Genomic DNA, 20,131 nt, shown 5'->3' with positions numbered 1-20,131 from the left:
TCGTTCTCCTTCCACTCCTCGAACTCCTCCGACGGCATGCTGAGGATCTGGAGGGAGCAAACGGGCGTGTTCAGCACCCAGTGTGTTCAGCACCAGGTGTGTTCAGCAACAGGCATATTCAGCACCCAGTGTGTTCAGCACCAAGCATGTTTAGCACCCAGTGTGCCCAGCAACAGGCGTGTTCAGCACCCAGTGTGTTCAGCAACAGGCATATTCAGCACCCAGTCTGTCCAGCAACAGGTGCGTTTAGCACCCAGTGTGTTCAGCAACAGGCATATTCAGCACCCGCTGTATTCAGCACCAGGTGTGTTCAGCACCATATGTTTTCTGTACCAGCCGTGATGAGCACCCACACCAGCCGTGATCGGGACCAGGCGTGTATCGTATTGTGTTAGCCTCACGCTGCGCCATCTGGCTGGTTTTTGTGGTTTCAATCGGTGGCCAATTTTAGGCTTTTGGAAGCAGATTCTAGCCAATCAGTGACTTAAATCGCTTAAGTGCAAAAGCCAGCAGATACGGCGGCCCTCCAAGACTGCACACTAGAGCTAAGTGGCGGACCCAGCAGCAACATTAAAACAGGAGCACACATCCCTGTAGCGACTTTCAAACAGGGAAAAAGTGCTCTAGCATTTATGACGCATGAATGGAAATTTTATAATTCGTTCGCACCTTGAGCGTGTTGTACAGCTCCGTGACCGTCAGCACCCCTGATTGGCCGAAGATGAACACGCCCTTCTCCCCGACCATCTCCATATCGCACAGCATACTCCACTTGTCCACCAGGAGGCGCTGGTCATCCCTGCTCTGTGTGGCTGCACCGGGACAACAGGGACAAGCAATTTTATCAGCCTGTGTCACAAGGGCGAGAGTTTTTTTTTTTGTTTGCAGACTGCATACCAGTCTCGTGTGTCTAGACTGGTTTACCTTCAAACTCAAGTATGTAAACAACAAAAAATATATATATATATTTGAAATTATGTGGACTTTTGTGTTTACACAAAATAATAATGTGCCCCTGATTCACACTGTGGTGTCCTGACATCACCCCGCTAAACTCTCCAAGCCCCTTCACCTTGGACGGCCGCTTTGTAGACGTTGGACATTGGTATGTCCGCGGTATCGTTGCTGTTGCCGGGATACGGCTCGGCGAAGCCGTACATGTGCAGCAGCTGCCAGTTGGCCATCTCTCCGTACGTGTTGAAGACCTCCTCCCCATCGCTATGCGTCGCACCGACACCATCTTCAAAGGTCCTGGGGATGGAGACAGGAAGACACGTCTGTCATACCAGGTTACCATGGTAACCGCCATTCACAACCCTTGCTGGAGTTCCCCCCCCCCCAATTATAAATCCCCACCTGAGGTGAGTCAAAACCAAGCCTACTGGCTGAGAAAATGGGCTTCTTCAAACATCAGGGAGTTTTGTGATTGTTTTTACTTAATTAAACAGAAACTTCTCTACCTGACAGATCGAGAGGGAGGAGAAGGTCTACCGGACAATATTGCATGATGCTTTCCATGACATCATTAAATAATTTCAACATGTTTTATTCCAATGCATGATGCCGAGAAGTCAATGTATTTTGCATCACAGCTTTTATTTGGCAAAGATGCAGCCGACTGTCTGGTAAAACTTCACTCTTTCACTCCCTGATGAAGGTTTTACTGACACATTTTAACTGTTCATTAGAACTGGCCATGTAATATATATGTTACATTATTTTTTTAAGCACAGAATATTGCCTTGGTCCTTTATCTTATTCCATTTACTCCCCCGTGTTCATTACTGAAACCACCAATCACAGCTGATATTGAGGGGTGAGTGCTGATGTCATCAAGATGGTGGGGGGGGTATGAAAGTGCTGACAATGTGGGCGTGTCTCTCACAGGCGTGAACTCCAGATGGACGCAGTGATTGGACACGTGGTTCAGCATGTCGGCCATTGGCACCATCATGGGGAAGTTCGGCTCCTGCTCGACCTCGTCCTCATCCTCCTCCGGAAGAGGCTCCTGAAAACTGCAGAGAGAGAGAGAGAGAGAGAATAAGGAAAAGAGCAAGTGTGTCCAAGAGTGGGAATGTCAGAGTCAGCAAGACGAGGGAGTGAGTTTTGAACTGTAACATACATACACAAAATTTAACATCAAGTGCGATTCATCAGCACCTGTCAAATGTTTGCTGGAATCTGTGAGTTACCAACGTTTGATTAAATCAGGCGTGAGGCCAGGGCACAAAACGTTTCTGAACACGAGAAACTTTATTTGCGATCGTCTGATGAAACGGAGCCTGAGAACAGCGAGAGGGCACTGTGAGAGTTGTAGTTTTTTGGGAGGCCCTTTGTAGTCACCTGTAGGCCATGACGAAAGCCACCAGGCTGGTGTAGAGCTGCAGCGTGTGCTTCTCGGGGTCCCACAGGTCGGGGTGCAGGCGCATGAAGGGCAGGACGATGTCGCTGTACTCCTTCCGAATGTTGGCGAGGTCCGTGTCCACCGCCTCCGGAACCCCCGTGCCCTGGAGCAGTCGAACCCGCTCCTCTTCGGACCTGCCTCCCCGTCCCAGGACGAACAGGAGAAATGACACCACACACCAATCAGGATGCCACTTTACAGCAGAGCCCCACAAAGGGAAGCATCAACTTCATATGCAACTATCCACAAAAACGTCATTATCGTAATCTAGAGTTGAACTGAACCCGGAGGTTCTCCAACTGAAACAGACCACAGAAATAAGAATTAAATGTCAGTGTCCCTCACCAGAACATGGGGTGGTCCAGGACCTTGAAGTCAGGCCAGAGGGACAGGTAGGGCCCCCAGTAGGATTCGGGAGAGGTGTACTCCCACATCAGAGCCATAAGGAGAGAGACCCACCCGGACGCGCTGTCCAGAGAGGCCTTAGCTTGGGCAGAGCAGAGAAGAACACGGCAGGTGTCCTGAGACAGGGGTCTGAGACGCACCGTTGCATTGTGGGAAACAATTAAACCTGGTCCCATGTCCAGGTTAAAAATGAGAATTCATCTTCTCTCAGCTGTGCTCGCAAGCACCTCTATTGCTATACTGTACATTTCGAAAGTGCACCAGGTAAAGTTCCTTAAACAAAAGTACAGTTATCATGAAAGAGACGGCTTGGTACAATACAGACAGAAGCCTATCCACTACCTGAAAACTAAGCCTTACCTTCCTCCAGGACAGCTTTGACCTTGGTGGTGCTCTGAAACAGGACAGCGGCCCGGGGAATGGAGAAGACGACCTCTCCCTCCTCGATGTCCCCGCTGGCCAGCATGCCGTACTCCGCGACCGTGCCCTCTCGGCTCAGGTACACCTGTAAGGGGAGGGGCGCAAAGCTCCAAATTAGCACTGCCAGGGTTTCTACCGCACAGAGCCTCAGTGTTCAACAAGGGGTCCTTAAAGGTACCGTAGGGGGTCCCTGGCCAGACTTCATATGCAATAATGACTGTATATAGACTTATAAAAATATTTCAAATTATTTGCCCTAGGAATTACAAGAACCTGTATTTGCATCTTAGAAATCACAACTCTTTCTATCCTTGGAATTACAAAGGCTTCTAATTAAATAAAAAGTAAGAGTTTGTGGTTTTCTGAGGGAAAAAACAAAACTCACATCACTGAATGTAGATGGTACTGTAACTCCTGCTTACCTTGTTACTGAGCGTCAGACCAATTTTATCACACCAGCGCATGAAGTTCTTGAGAGGATCCTCTGACGAAAGGTCTGAGGTTGAATCTTCATCCACCTTGATGGACGACACACATACTTGAAGGTTTCGGAATACATACAGCACTGCCACTGAATATGGACTGGGTTGATTGGATAGGGCAACAACAGGCAATGCCTGTTGCATTTAGAACGGCTATAAGAAGAGCTTTAATGACATCAATCTTCATGGATGGAAAGCCATTGCTGTTTACTACTAGGATAGTTTACAGATTATGGATTATCCAGATGTAAGGCTCTGAATTACTGAATTGGTCATCAACTCCAGAGGTGGGAAGTTCAGGGGTCAGAAAGCAAAAGTCCTACCTGTTTCTTCCACCCATGAGCTCAGCCAGCTGATTTCACTAATTAGTTCTACCTCCTGACTGAAGAATCAGTGTGAAGAATTGTGCCAATTAGAAAATCCGGGTGGTTGGAACAAAATACCGGGAAGGAGCTTTACGTTCTGAACCTGGGTTTTCCACCTGCAGCTTCATCCACACGGTGCTTGTCATGACGTGAGAAGATTATCATGCAATTGTACGTATGTGACGTTACTATGTTTGCAAAGTTAGCTCGTTTTTGGTGCACACACACTGCCTGGTTGTTGAATGTTCATAGCCAGGTGCAGTACTGTCGCTCATACAGCTCAGGTAGATGCACTGTTCTCACGCACTGCAAGACGTTCTTTGCACTAGCTAGCTAACGTAATGTCTTGTAACGTACCGAGAGTGGATTACTTTGACAAGGATATTTGTCACCTAAGTAAACACTTCAAGTACGTTAATAGCTAGCACTAGCGAAGAAGCCAACGAAACGGGTAATCAACGAGCCAGATCTACCAAGCATCTAAACTGCTGAGTGGCAGTTGTCTTAAGATAAGAAGCCATAACACCATTTTACGAAGTCATGACGGCTAACTAGCTATGTAGCCAGCTAGCCGCTCGGGAAGCAGTGTTTTGTATCATGTTAGATCATACAAAATCAAGGACATATGGCCGCTTTTCCAGTCAGTGTAACATCAGAACATTTAAAAAGCACATACAGACCTTTGGTCTTTTTGCTTCTGATGCCATTCCTACAGCGGTATTTTTCCTGTCAAGTTCTTACTCTGTCTTTGCATTGGTTTCCACCCAAGTTTCTAGCTAAATAGTTTGCTTTCTGTGTGTTGACAGAAATCACCTCGAGACCACGTGGTGATTCACACGTGGTTTGTGTGCCACACTTCCGAGTGCTCGCAGAAGCTTCAGCGTTCTTTCTTTGTTCCGTTGATGCCTGATCTACGTCCAGCGTAGCCGCTCAACTCCCATCCGCACAACAGCAACTCACACTGTATACATATTACAGATGCACCCATCTAGGATCAGCCACTAAAGGTAACTACTTACTTCATGTACTTTAATCGTGAAGCATGTGCCACTTTCAGACTTCTAAGTGGTATACCCCCATTATCTTCTCCTACATTTTACAGAGGGCTCCTCATTAATGGAACTTACATGGGGCACGTGTTCGGGCCTGTGCAGGTTATCAACTTTGTCATTTTTAGAACTTTAACGTTCTTGGATTAACATTGTTATTTTCATTTATTTAAAATTTATTTTTCAAACAGTGCAACTCCTTTTCAAACAGTGCAACGTGGACCATATAAATCGAATCACTGTTCAAGTGTGGTCTGATTACAATGTATGACTGTAAGCTTAGGGTTGTAACTAGGCAGCTGTTTCGTAGGTGACTTAGGTGCATTAACTGTCTTAACTACTGCTTGTATTTTTTCCATAGACTGCGTTGTTGCCGTTCTTGTTGTTTAGTGTTAATCAGTTTAACCTTCAGGGTCCAAGTTGAACTATGCGGTTGTTCCCTGCACTTGGACCGGTACTTCTCTCTAGGGGTTTCGTCATACTTGTTCCTGGTTATGGTTATACACTTTGTTGTATGTCGCTCTGGATAAGAGCGTCTGCCAAATGCCTGTAATGTAATGTAATGTAATGTAATGTTGCCAGATGCCTGAATTAATGAATACTAAAAACTCGTAAAAAAAAACCTCCAGTCCTCAATTGACTCCCATGCAGATGTTTCCAATTTCGGACATTTCATATTTCAAAATGCGAAATGAGATTCAAAATGCTTGAAATTAGAGGTTAGGGTTAGGGTTAACCTTGGAATTGCTTTTCCTTGGTGGCGAGGAATAATTATTGATAAATTGCTGTAATTTAAGAAAAAGGGAGTTGGAGAGGGAAAGATAAGATAAGGAGACGGGGTTTTGGGGCATGGTCCCCCATGAGATACTTTTTTAAAGAAATTACTCTGAAATGGTTTATTCTGATGAGTTCTGAGTGTAGAACATTACTTTATTCAACTATTACAAAACCAAGAATAAATCAAAACATGTTAGCGATTGAAGACCTGTACACGTATAACATTTTAAGAAATAGTAGTAGATGCCTGGAATTATAAAACTGCCCTAAAGTGCTTTCTTCAGCCATCCATTCTACTTGACATAGCTAGCTAGTTAATGTTAGCCAACTAATTTCTGCTTACTTAATATAACAATACAAATGAATAAAAAACATGAAGTAAAAAAACAACTGTGTTCATAAAGCTGTCCGTGGCCTGTCTTAATCATGAATATGAGAATAAGGGAGGCCCCTTCTTGATGGGAGGGGGTTGTGCGCTTGCAGCGTGTAAAAGGCTATTCCTGTTGACTGGTTTGGTATAGAGAGCAGTGGATAGTTGGCATATTTTGTTAAATCGTACATGGGGGTCTAGAAAAGGGGGTCTCATTAAGATCAAATTCCTTGTTAAATTTTAGAGTGGGGACCAGGTTATTTATATATACATATTGCGTCACCAGCTATCCCAACATGCATCACTTCCCCGGCTTTTCCCTCAGTCTGACCCCCAGTCTGTAGGGTTTGGGTGCCTGGGTGACCCCAAAAACAGGGGTGTAGTCAGGCACACCGCTGTCCTCGGGCCAGACAAATTTGAAGCGGCGTAGCAGTGTCACGAGAATCAGGAAGAGCTCCATGCGAGCGAGACCCTCTCCCAGACACACCCGAGGCCCTGAAACACACACACACACACACACACACACGGTATCACACCAAACTGTCAAAACCAAAACATGTATGAAGTTCCAACATTACAATTCCCAAAGGCAGTTCCTTCACTGTTCTGGAGGAGAGGTAGGGGGCCGTGTTCCCAAACTTGTTGCGCCAAGGAACCCTGCCATTTTATGGATCGTATTCACACGCACATACAGACAGAGCACAGCTTCAGTGGGTAATGATACTGGGGCCTGTGTGTCTATGGCGTGACGGGAAGCGTCTTGAGTCTTCCTGTACCTGCAGAGAAGGCTTTGAAGGCCTCTGGCTTCACAAACTCTCCCCGATCGTTCAGGAAGTTGGAGGGGTTGAAGTCGTGGGGAAACTTCCACTGGCTTTCCTCACTCAGCACGGAGGACAGGTTGGGGATGATGACGGTTCCCTGAGGCAAGAATGGAGAGAAACAATAGAGTTGACGCCGGGGAGGGCGAGAAGTGGAATGGTTGTGAGGTTGCAAAGCCGAGGAGATGGGGGGGGGGGGGGGGGGGGTAAAGCGAGCAGTGTGTAGTCTTATACTCAATGCCATTCTGCCTACGACTCCTTTCTTCGTCTAGTAGCTTTTTGAAACAGGCTAAAAGGATGCTTGGTGGCCTCACCTTGGGGATGTCGTAGCCCATCAGCCGTGTGTCTTTGGTGGTGGTGTGGAAGACGCTGAGCGGCACCGTGTCTGCGACTCGCTGAGCCTCGTGGATCATGGCCTGTGTGTAGGGCATCATGTGTCTGTCCTCGAAAGAGGCGTGCTCCTTCTCCCCAAGCACCTCGTCGATCTCCTTCTGACACCTCTCTGGAGACCACAGGCAGAGATGGCACATGTCACTGAGCTGGGAGACATCTCTGAAGTTGTGTTTCCCTAACACATTAAAGAATGATACTCAAATCTGGTCCTTGAATCCCCCCCCCCCCTCCCCTCCCCCTCCAACTCCCCCAGTTAATTAACTGAGCAATTAGTGCTACTGATTGGCCAGACAGTCTTCCCACCTGACTCCAAAGAGAGGGTTGGAAAACCAGCAGTTCAGCAGTTCTCAGCCCCTCGAGGACTGTCATTTCAGAAACAGGGTGTTTGTTAATGTTTGGTAAAAACCTGAAGTCCGCAGCTTACCCTGCACGTGTGGGTGAGTCATCAGATACAAGAGGGTGGTGCGCAGTGTGTTGGAGGTGGTGTCTGTTGCGGCAAAGAGGAGGTCCAGAAGGAGGGCAACCATCTGGCTTTTGTGAAAGCAAATATTGCTGTCACCTTGCTGAAAAAAAGGGGGAAAAAATCCTTAGTTTAGAATTAATTTATTAATAATTACATTATTTATACAGTGCTTTCCAAACAGTGTGCACAAAACATTTTCAAAATGCATACTACAGAAACAATTTAAAGGTATTGGAATGTACAGTGAGCTCCATAATGTTTGGGACAGACCTATGTTGATTTGGCTCTGTACTCCACAATTTTTGATTAGTAATCGTACTATTCACATGTTGAATACTACCCTGTAATAAAATCAGAGAAATTGCACTTTAACCACATGTGAATTGTCTGATTACAAATCTAAAAATGTAGACTACAGAGCCAAATCAAGAAGAGAAAAAAAAAGTCTTTGTCCCAAACATTACGGAGGGCACTGTACAGTTGAAAACATGGCAGAAAAGGTGTCCCCACTGCACCCCTGAATGCCATGGGTAAGGATGTGTGCGGTCGCACCTTTTCCATTTCATTCAGGTAGCAGTCGATGAGGTGCCTCGTCTCCACGGAAACCCAGGATTTCTCCTGCTGGCTCACGATGCCCAGAACGTGCTCCCGCACGTTGCTGTAGTTCCGAAAGATCCTCCGGAATGGCAGGGGCAGGTTCCGGAACAGGGGCACTGTGTCGTATAACTGCAAGGAGAAGGGAGCCTGTCGACATTCCGGTGTGACTCAATCAGTTTTGCCGCCCCCATTCCATAGTTTCGATTGGTCGGGAATCTGACCATCGCTGATGGCGCATTCGTCTTCCTTCGTGAATAGTCTCTTTCCCAACCACCAATCAGTTATTGTGTTTGAAAAGCACTTTGGCAGATGATAATTTCCACACTGAGGCGGTAACTGCGAGTTTGGGTGTATGTCGACACACGCTTTAAACTTCAGAGCGAAACCCCATTTGCTATGTATGGAAATTCATCCTTTCAGTGTAAAACTGTTTTCAAAATTAATTGTTTTAAATAAATACTGCGTTATGAATGTGATGCCCTGATGTAACGCTGTTACCATAGTCCAGGGTCCGTTGGTAATCTTCGAATTCTCCTGCATCATACTGAGCATGGCCTGAAAGCGTTCATTCTCATATTCGTACCGAGACCCAAACATGATGGAGCATATTATGTTGCACGTAGCGCTGCAGAACAGATGCTGAGGATCCATGGATTTTCCTGTCAAGAGACGATTAATACCAGTCGTCACCATCACCTTCGTAAATATGGCCCATTATTATAGTCCAGTGGTCTCCAACCCTGGTCCCGGAGAGCTACAGGGTCTGCTGGTTTTCATAGTGACTCTGCACTTCATGGATCAATTAGAGCACTCAACTCACCTGGTGTCTTGCGTCTCAATTGGGTGCTGATTTTAAGGTGAAAACAAAAACCAGCAGACCCTGTAGCTCTCCAGGACCAGGGTTGGAGGCCACTGGTATAGTCTTTGCTACAGACTAGTGCTCATTACCAGACTAGTGTTCATTACCGATACTTCTCTCTAAGCATGTGCTGATGTGCAGAGTCTCTCCCAGAATCCTCTGCTCCATGGACCGTTTCCCCAGGCCGAAGTTATGTAGGGACATCAGGGCAAATCTCCGGTGTTTCTTCCAGCTGAGCCCATAATCAGCCAGTATGACACCTGCAGTGCGGGGATGCACCTGTCACGAGTAATCCAGACCACTTCCTGGAATGTCTTTTTAACACAAAACTGTTGATTCCGTAACGTGGACATCTTCCCAGAGGTCAAAAAAACCTAAATGAGGAGGAGGGCTAACCGCACCGTTAAGGGTGGAATGACTGCCCTGGTTAACTGTCCGTGCGACAGGTGTACACCAAGGAATTACCTTCGCTGCCTGCAATGTGGTTGGCCATCAGGTCTTGGGGTCGTCCAGCAAACTCCACAGACTGAGCGACCAGTGCTTCCTTCATTGCCTGCAGACCGTTGAGCACCACAGCTGGCTTGCTCCCAATATAGATGCTGTAGACCTTCCCATAGCGCTCCGACAGCTTGCATTTGTAATGGAAGATGGGAACAAATCATATGCTTATGTAGTGATGTTTGGTGGGGTTTATTCAGAATGTATAAAGTTCAACAACCAATCAGAATTCTGTACATCTGGAGAGCCCAACTTAGTGAAATAACATAGACACGACAATGGTTTGAAAAAATGATATATATATTATTGACTCTGATAATTAATATATAAATAAGATAATTGAAAACAATCATTTTCATAATATATGATTCTTAATCAGATGAAATTATAATTATGCTAAGTATAGAGGTTGACAGTACTACCGTTTAACAAAGGTTACTTTGTGTTAGTGACACGCTGCTCAGTGTTATGTGGTTAGTTCATTTAATCAGTCTCATAAAATGTTTCACCAAGATAAAACATCAAGGTCATGGAATTTGCTATTCTAGACCAAAATGTTCAAAATAAAACAAAACACAACAAATAGCAGTAAAATGACCCAAATCAGGTATTGCAAGTTTTATGCTATCCTATTGTTTGATGTCAGTGTTAGATTAAATGTGTTTCAATACTAAATTAGATTTGTTTATATAATTTAGGAAGAAATAAAATGCCACAAATGCAATTGTCTTGGCAAAAAAGCAAAAATGGATTTGCTCTTTTTTTAGTTTGCAATGAAATACTGAGAGATCCCGTATGTTCCAGCTTTCACAGCATATCTGATGCATGAAACAAAACCACTATTAAGCTACCAACGAACGCTTGCATTCTTAGTGTGAAATATCCTCTGTGGAATTTTTAAGAGTTCGATTTATTCCGCCGTACTTTCGTAAGTAGAAAAATAAATGCAGGAACGTCTTCGTTTCAAAATAGGTCGTTTAATGTAGCAAAGGAACTAGTGGGTCTGTTACCCAAGTACAGATAAACACAGAACCAACAAATGACGGAGACAGTGATGTTCCTTCAAGGAAACAAAGGGCCAAATGGTTATCTTAAACACATCACGGGGAAAGGGGGGGGGGGAGGTAATCAGACATTGGGGGGAAGAAACAAGGTGTGGGGGAGTTGGACTGAAGTAGGGGGTAGAGGATATCACACAATGGTACTGCATATCAAAGTGAGACAATTTGACTGGGCAAGGGGGTAGAGGATGTAGCACAAAGGGTGTGATTAAAAGGTCAATTTAACTGAGTGTGGTGGTAAACAATCAATGCTATCTGTAACTGGCCCACTACAATGTGAGACACCTCAGAAGGGTAAAATGTGGCTCCCATGTTTTCCAACATTCCCTACTTTTTTTCTTTTTTATAAGAAAGTCTTCTATATTCCAAGGTGTATGTAAAGCAAAGAATATGAAGCAAAAACAAAAAAGAAAACATAACAATTAAAACAAACCCACAAATTATTCAGGGGTTATTTCTGAGCCATCCCACAGTTTCATTTCTATCAATGACTTTCTCCAACTGTCTTTTTCTGTTTATGCCAGCAATAACACTGTGTTTGATCATTGGGGATATGAATTACTATTAGACCTACAATTGCCAGGAATATCCAGTTCCAAAAATGTGTTTTCATCAGAGCATCCTTGTCGCTTCAGGACTGTGGCCTCTGCCTGGGCCAAGCTCACCTCCATTTTTGTTCTGAGTAGTGTTGAATCACTCTCCATTAGAGCTTTCTTCACCTGAGCATGAAGACCTGACACATTTGACTGAGGAACCAGGTAGGCATCCTCCCACATGGCCAAGCTGTTGGACTCACTGGCATCAGTAGTAGGTAAACGAATGTTCTCCATCTGAACAGTGTATGCTGGTGTAAACCAGAAACCAGGGGGTGATTAACACCTTATATTACCATATGGAAATCCTGTGGGGTGACTCAGAATACACCAGTGACACTGGTCCACCACGCTCTCCACTTCCTCTAAAGGATGAACATTCCTCTCTGTGGACAGTTCATTATAGTTAATAGATATAATTATTGCATGACTTTCATGCATAACATGTATGAATGTAATAATCTGTTGATTCAGCCATTCCCTTATACTGATCAAACACGACAATGACATTAGCTCAATCATAAACAGCATGCATGAATACCATATTTACATCATATTATAAACCCTTTTTTTTTCTTTTTCCTTCTGGTCCAAAAATGATGCCTTCTCTAGGAATAGGGTGCAGTGGAGGACATTTGCTTCAGTCCAACTGCTTGAGTCTTCCCATTCCTTTAGAGGTTGGCATTGTCTATTCACAACATACATATATGTATTATTATTATTATTAATTTATTTTTAACCATATAAATTTAGATGCATCATTGTTAGACCAGGGTAATATGTAGATTCATGCTCCACGGCCCATCTCCCCCGGTTATCCTGTCCCTCATCCCAACTAGTTATTGCGTTATCATAATGTGTCCAATTACGTGCTTTTACTGTCACAATGAATTCTTGTATTCTTGGAAACTGTCTTCCACCCTCAAAAGTGTGTTCTAAATGAAGATTCACTTGATACTTTCCATGTGTCCTCTGTTGTGAACGCTTCACCATCTTTCCACCTGTCTGATGTCCATTCAGTGAATCCAACATCAACTGCGTGTATTGTCCTTGACACATTGTGTGTTGTTTATGAATATGATAGGAATGTCCCACTTAGTGCTGACTTCCAACCTGTTCCTGAATACCAGGAGCCTCGTCCTCATCACGATTAATTCTGTAGGGGAGAGAAAGACCAAGTGTGAGTGTATATTCTTATGCAGTTTTAATCATTTAAACATTGACATTGGTATCAAGTTCAGCTTTGTTATATAATTTGCATTGGTCCCAATGATATCGGAAATAGTGTATTGCCCTACCCCGCTTTTGCATCACCAATTTCAAATTTGTTTCACCAAGTTTGTTCATAACTTCTTATGAACCTTCTCAGTTTGCTTCCTAGCCTCCCCCTTTTAAATTTTTATTATTATTTTTTTTTAAGCATCCCCGATTTAGAAAGTCACTGTATGTGGGGTTGGACTGTGAAAGGGATTCTCAGAGCCTTTCTGGCTGCTCTGCTCAGCATGTGCCTTAAACATAGACAATAGGTCTGTGTATGTAAGAGTGCCTTCAATCTGGGGCTGTTCTGTCTGAGGCTGCTGTGCACGCAGCTGTTTTGGCCCTTTTCCTTCCATCCCTCCTCCTTTTGACCAGCAGTGTCGCTTGGAATGGCCAACACGCTTGCAATTGGCACACACACGGGGGCTTCTACACTCATTCTGAATGTGACCTGGCTTCCCACAGTTAAAACAATGAAATTTGGCCTGGCCCTTATTAGATGCTAGCACAGCAACCCTTTTTCTAGAGCTCTGTTTAGGGCTCAGTGAACTGAGTTGCGACTCATTCCACACAGTAAAACAGTCTTGGATATCCCTGCCTATGTGCTGTCTGACTGGCTGTACACCCAGTTCTCTATTCAACTGTAACAATAAATGTTGGCAAGTAGGCGAGACGAGATCTTTATATTTATTGATTACCAAACTCCAAAACATTGGATCGTCACCTGTTAGTAGTGCTCTGTTCCCTCCACCTATGTTTCGATTGTACACAATCACAAATGTTCTAAGAAAATCAGTGGGATGCTGCCCTTTCTTAGGTACAAACTCAAGAATTTTATTCATGTCAGCTATAACGCGATAACCCACAGCCTCGCTCATTAGCCTTAACCTTGCGTCATGATTGGGGAAAACAACAGGGTTTCCCTGACCCTGTATGAATTCTAACGGAATAGTAACCGATGTAGGGAGCACAGATTGCAATAATTTACAACAGTCCTTGTCAGTTAGCGAGTGTATTCGCTGCAGCGTTTGCACCTTTTCAACAACTGCGGTCGGGTCACTAACTCCGTCCCACGTGGGAAGTTGTTGTTGCAGTGTAATCAACTCTGAAAGTGTAAGATTGCGATCCACCTGTTGATCTGCATATTCATATGTGATAGCCCCATTGACAGGATTTTGTGTTGCGCTTGTACGAACTCTGCGTGTTATTATTGGTGCGATTTTTGTGTTTTTTGTCCCGACTGATTTAGTTGCTTTTTGTGATGTAGAACTAGAAACCAACCTTCGGCAATTGGAAATAAGTGAATTGGTAATAGATGCATTACATTCTGTCCCCCAGTAGGCCTATGAAACGCCAGCTCCTCATCTAAAATTTCATTATCACTTCTTTCATCATCCACATCTAACAAAGGAGCTGTTTGGCAGTTTGTCTGTCTGACTTCCCATTCGTCATCATCAGAACTGTATACTGACTCACTCTGCTCCTCTAATGTCCTTAAAATCACTGCCACTCGCCGTTTCATTATGGTATTTGCAAGTTTTTGCTTTGCCATTTTTTCTTTCAGCGACCTGAACTTCTGTACAATCGCATTATCCTTATTATCCCCAGACACATTCCATAACTCTTTATATGCCACCTGAGCATCGCGTAACTGTCCCTGCGTTTTAACCAATTCTGCAGTTGTGGTACTCAATTTCTCCCTCAACTGGCAAATTTCTTTTCTAAATTCTAAGTGTGTTGTGGCATGTAATATACGTTCTGCAACAGATGCTTCCAATTTCCTTAAATTTACCTCCAGTGCTTTATTCAAACTTTCAACTTCACCTCGCAATTTAGGAACCTCTACAACTTTATCGGTCAAAAACTTAATTGTTTGGACCATAGCCATCACACAGTTAGCCTGTCTCGTTTTCTCATTTTTCTCATGTTCATTGCGCTCTTCACAAGCAGTCTGAAGATATTCAACAACATCCACTTCCTTACAATGTTTGGCCAACCACCTAGCGGCCCACGATTTCCAACCATTCACTGCCATTCCTAAACTCCTGTACAATGGACAAACAAACTTTTGGTACTTGAAGTTGTCCAAGGTCTGTGCAACTTTATACAAGCCCCTACCTAGAACACTGTACACATGTACACTCAATTCTAGCCACTTGTATTTTACATTACACAATTTTCGTAACTATTCCTCTACAATATTACATACATAAATATTTCATACTCACAAATGTACGTGGTCCGTTCCGTGCCTTCAAGTCCGTTTTTCCTTCAGCGTTGGCAAATGGCTTCCAAAACAGTCCTCTTACTGTAATCCTTTCTTGAATTCGGTGTCAACGTAAAAAAGGTCTCTTCTGTAGGCCAGTGTCACACGCGAATGTCAGCCTCCCCAGTTTTTTAGGGGTCCAAGCAGCGAAGCTGGTGGAACCCTATTGTATCTGTTAGGATTATTAGGGGTCCAAGCAGCGAAGCTGGTGGAACCCTATTGTATCTGTTAGGATTATTATTCTTATTTTTTTCCGCTAAAAGTGTCTGAGGCTCAGCAACCATAAGTCCTGGAGCAACCAAATTTGGCAGGTGGGTTCCTATGGCCCTCCACTACTCAGGCACTAAAAACCACGTACGTCGGCCAGATGGTGGCGCTATAACAAAGGGTTTTGCGTAAAAGGCCATAACTCCCACACCATAAGTCAGATCAACACAAAACTTCATCGACATATGCATCTGAACGTGCTCTACAACTTTGCCTTTGGCCCCACTTTTGTCCGCCATATTGTTTGCCTGCCATTTAGACTTTTTAGTTGAGGCGTGGCAGTTTTCTCCGCAAAAATGTCTGAGGCTCAGCAACCATAAGTTGTAGACCAACCAAATTTGGTAGGTGGGTTCCTATGGCACCCCACTAACCAGGCAGTAAAAATCACCTATGTCGGCCAGATGGTGGCGCTATAACAAAGGATCATAGTTTAAAAGGCCATAACTCCCACACCGTAGGTCAGATCAACACAAAACTTCATCGACTGATGCATCTGAATGTGCTCTACAACTTTCCTATTGGGAGCACCTATGTCCGCCATATGGTTTGCACACCATTCGGACTTTTTCATTAGGTGGGGTGCGGAAAAGCTGGAGCTCCAAATCCAAACGATTACGACATCGAGTAAACTTCTTTACTGCAAGCGACAACCATGGCGACGCTAGTTTTTATCAGTGAAAGCACGGTCTGACACTGCCACCTAGCGTGCATGCTAAGATCGGCTACCCAAAGTTTCTTAGTAAAAGCTTTCTGAGAGGATGAATAATTACTTTTCTTTGGCATGGATCCATTTGAAGACAGTATCGGGTGAGTTCGTTAAGTCTTTAAATCTGTCATTATGGTGAGAAAAAGCTAAACAATTTTATTGGTATGTTTTGAGTTTCTGTGCAAACGCGCGAAAACATGCTGGTATAATAAAACAATGACGGTAATACATATATAGTCCGCTTCGTTCCGTTGCTACCATAACATAACGACATACAGCTGCAGTTTCTCGCTGCATTTAATAATATTGAATATAAACAAAATACGCAATTTATGCTGTAAATCGTATCCTCAATTTAATCTCTAAATCGACTGTAAGCTCAGGGTTGTAACTAGGTAGTTGTTTCGTAGGTGACTTAACTCTTCTTAACTATTGCCGTAGGGTCTAGTTTATATCAGTGAGGGGACGGTCAGACGGGAAGCATTGGAAGACAGTGCCGGGTGAGTTCGTTTAATTTTTAAATCAGTCATTATGCTGAGAAATAGCTAAACCATTTTATTGATAGGTTCTGAGTTTCTGTGTAAACGCGCGAAAACACGCTGGTATAATGAAACAATGACGGTAGTCCAATACATATATAGTCCGCTTCGTTCCGTTGCTACCATAACATAACGACCTACAGCTGCAGTTTCTCGCTGCATTTACTAATATTGAATATAAACAAAAGACGCATTTTACGCTGTAGTCTGCCAATGTCTAAATAAATAATACGGTCCATTTGAAGACAATATCGGGTGAGTTCGTTTAGTCTTTAAATCCGTCATTGTGCTGAGAGAAATCGTATTCTCAATTTAATCTCTAAATTGACTGTAAGCTTAGGGTTGTAACTAGGTAGTTGTTCCGTTGGTGACTTAGTCTTAACTATTGCTTGAATGTTTTCATAGACTGCGTTGTTGCTGTTCTTGTTTGTGTTAGCGTTAATCAGTTTAACCTACTGGGTCCAAGTTGAACTATGCGGTTGTTCCCTGCACTTGGAACGGTATTTCTCTCTAGGGTTTTCGGCACACTTATTCCTGGTTATGTTTATACACTTTGTTGTACGTCGCTCTGGATAAGAGCGTCTGCCAAATGCCTGTAATGTAGGCTACTGTAATATTCCGTAGCAACAAGATAAACCCGGCGTTAGCCCTGAAATATGCCAATACAGCAGTGAAAACGCTGCTCACTGAATAACGAAATAAACGAGACAAAGTTTTTTTTAAAAATTATGCCATGTCATTCTACATTCAATATCTGGGACTAAACTTTGAATAATTATACAATCTTACCACTGGTTTCACGCGTAGAGATGTCCCTTTTGCGACTGAGTGGTCATATATTGTCTTGGACAATCCGTTTGTGATTCCTGTTGCTTCTCATCTGTCAATAAATAAATAAAACGGTCGGCTGCTCTGCGCGTAGGTGGCGACTTGATAACTCGTTTATTGTGTCGTTTTTTCTCAATGTCGTATTTATTATTTGAAATGTGCATTCATGTGTTATTATTCTATCTGTCTCTGTGGCGCTCTGAAATGTGCATTCTCTGCTAAGCTGAGCAATGGATTGGAATATGTGTCTGAGGTAGTGATGTCCCTTTTTGACTGAGTGGTCATATATTGTCTTGGACAATCCGTTTGTGATTCCTGTTGCTTACGGCGTTGTCGCCGTTTTTCGTACAATCTGGCTTGAATGACAGTTCATTTATTCAGTAGGTGAGAGTATAAGCTTTCTAACGATGTATAACATGCATGATTTTTCATTTGGAATAGCGTTTTATAGTTCAGCGCAACGGAATATTTTCTTATCGCATTCACTGTGGCGTAGCATAAAAGACGATTCACCTAACTAAACGTTGTCAACGATTTTCATAATTCTTGTAGAGTACTATTATTATTGAGGACTTCAGGGCTTAGCTAAGCAATTTCTTTGCTGATAGACCTATCTGAAATCGTTTTCTGGCGCAAAACAGAAGCGGATAGGACTTTGTCATTGATTTTCTGTCTCTATACTAGGCTTCTAAACACAGATAAATGTCATGTTGCTATGTAAGTATTACTGCTCAAAATATTTCGGTTATATACGTTCTTTTCGTTATATACGTTCTTTTTGAAATTGGGTGTCTTTAAATAGGTTAGTCGTATTATATAATGTGGATTTTTCACACTGCAATGTAAGCGTTAGTGTAATAGTTTTGTGACCCATGGAACAGTGATGACGAGAGTGTTGGAACGTTGCTAAAATGTGGTGGACGGTTGAAAATTATTTTCGTCCCATCTCCATCCGTCATTAGGCTATGCTGAGAAATAGCTAAACCATTTATATTGATAGTAATTGAGTTTCTCTCTGCAAACGCGCGAAAACACGCTGGTATAATAAAACAATGACGGTAAATATAGCCTATATATGTAGTCCGCCTCATTCCGTTGTTACCATAATATAACAAACTTTCTTGTGTCTACAGCTGCAGTTTCTCGCTGCAATTACTATTGAATATAAACAAAAGACGCAAATGCTGTAGTCCGTCAATGTCTAAATAAATAATAAGGGATTCTTGCGCAGCACGCATGCTAGCAGGAATGTCCAGTTGATTTTTCGTTTCGTTTTTTTAATGTCGTATTTATTAGGCTATATGAAATATGTATTATTATCCTATCTGTCTCTGAGGCGCTCTGAAATGTGCATTCTCTGCTAAGCTGAGCAATGGATTGGTATATGTGTCTGACATAGTGTTGCACAGTACACCGACACTTCAGCACTTTTCGTACTTAAAAAAAAAAAAAAAAAAGAAACGGTTCGGTATTAGAATTTTCCGACGTTCGGTAGTTTTGCGTCAAATGTAAAAGCCAGGGACATGTGTCTCCCGCATTACCGATTGAGAGGATGAAAAGTTATGATTTGTCAGAATCTTCGCTAGATGGCAGTAGCAACTAAGGGTGGCAAGTGAGGTGACCTGTGCTTGTGCATTTTTCGTGGTTGATTCAGCGCAAGCTTAGACTCAGTTCACTTCAGTAGCAATACCTGTTCTTATCTGTAAATATTTTATTATAGGAAGATGCTGTATTGTTATTGAAATGTGCTGTTTTTAGATATATTTTAAAGTAAAAGACCTGTTTACAGATAATTCACTTTACAATTGTTTGATTTTTGAAATATATTTAATATAGTTTTCTATGGTTTAGTGCTGTAACACTATAGTCCTATGCTTATTGATATGTTGAACAGGCTTCAACTTAAAGGTTGGTATTAAACAGGGTTTTAATAAACCGTGAATTCGAAAATGAGTTCATCCCTTGTGGACATTATGTTTCTGATCTATTAAGGTATTTTCAGTATCGTTAGGTACCGAGTATTGAATCAGTATCGTTTCAGTATCAATTATCGTGATACTACACCTGGTATCGGTATCAAGTCAAAATTTTGGTATCGTGACAACACTAGTGACGCCTTTTTTAGTTGCGGCGCAGAAACACTGCAGCTGTGCATACCGCCGGACCATCTAAGTGTTACGACATGCCATCTAAGTGTTACGACATAGTAAAAGCCTTTACAGGAAGCGGCCAGGACACATCCATGGGACGTAACTAAGTCATCCGACAGCGTCTCTTAGCACAAAATTGGCCATAAGTCATCAATATTTCATACGATCATCACGATATTCAGTAGATATGTTGGGTGAAGGCATATGATCATGAGGACAAAGCCATTTTAAAATCGCTCCATAGGGGGCGCGATGCTGCCAATGCTTGGACCCCTTCCAACGCCGCTTGCGGCTTAATTAGGGGTCCAAGCAGCGAGCTGGTGGAACCCTATTGTATCTGTTAGGATTATTATTAGGGGTCCAAGCAGCGAAGCTGGTGGAACCCTATTGTATCTGTTAGGATTATTATTATTATTTTCTCCGCTAAAAGTGTCTGAGGCTCAGCACCCATAAGTCCTGGAGCAACCAAATTTGGCAGGTGGGTTCCTATGGCCCCCCACTACTCAGGCACTAAAAAGCACGCAAGTCAGCCAGATGGTGGCGCTATAACAAAGGGTACGCGTA

At 43.2% G+C, this 20,131-nt stretch overlaps 2 protein-coding genes across 2 annotated transcripts in view; both read right to left on the bottom strand.

Annotated features, from left to right (window-relative positions):
• LOC135256181 (N-lysine methyltransferase setd6-like) overlaps window positions 1-4,974 on the bottom strand; it is a 7,508-nt gene extending 2,534 nt beyond the window's left edge. The window contains exons 1-9 of the mRNA XM_064338025.1: window positions 4,757-4,974; window positions 3,652-3,747; window positions 3,170-3,314; window positions 2,750-2,891; window positions 2,344-2,538; window positions 1,866-2,015; window positions 1,073-1,218; window positions 670-812; window positions 1-47 (exon numbers count right to left, since the gene is read on the bottom strand). Coding sequence (XP_064194095.1) covers window positions 1-47; window positions 670-812; window positions 1,073-1,218; window positions 1,866-2,015; window positions 2,344-2,538; window positions 2,750-2,891; window positions 3,170-3,314; window positions 3,652-3,747; window positions 4,757-4,783 — 1,091 coding nt within the window. The 5' untranslated portion in view covers window positions 4,784-4,974. The remainder of the gene's footprint in view (window positions 48-669; window positions 813-1,072; window positions 1,219-1,865; window positions 2,016-2,343; window positions 2,539-2,749; window positions 2,892-3,169; window positions 3,315-3,651; window positions 3,748-4,756) is intronic.
• Window positions 4,975-6,100: 1,126 nt separating this feature from the next.
• The window catches only part of LOC135256180 (uncharacterized), a 60,096-nt gene continuing 46,065 nt past the window's right edge, over window positions 6,101-20,131 (bottom strand). Inside the window, exon 19 of the mRNA XM_064338024.1 lies at window positions 6,101-6,767. Coding sequence (XP_064194094.1) covers window positions 6,574-6,767 — 194 coding nt within the window. The 3' untranslated portion in view covers window positions 6,101-6,573. The remainder of the gene's footprint in view (window positions 6,768-20,131) is intronic.

Source organism: Anguilla rostrata, chromosome 5 (genome assembly GCF_018555375.3).
Source record: "Anguilla rostrata isolate EN2019 chromosome 5, ASM1855537v3, whole genome shotgun sequence".
NCBI classification, from domain to species: Eukaryota; Metazoa; Chordata; class Actinopteri; order Anguilliformes; family Anguillidae; genus Anguilla; species Anguilla rostrata.
Note: the sequence above shows the minus strand (reverse complement) of the source record. Positions and strands in the feature narration are given on the sequence as shown.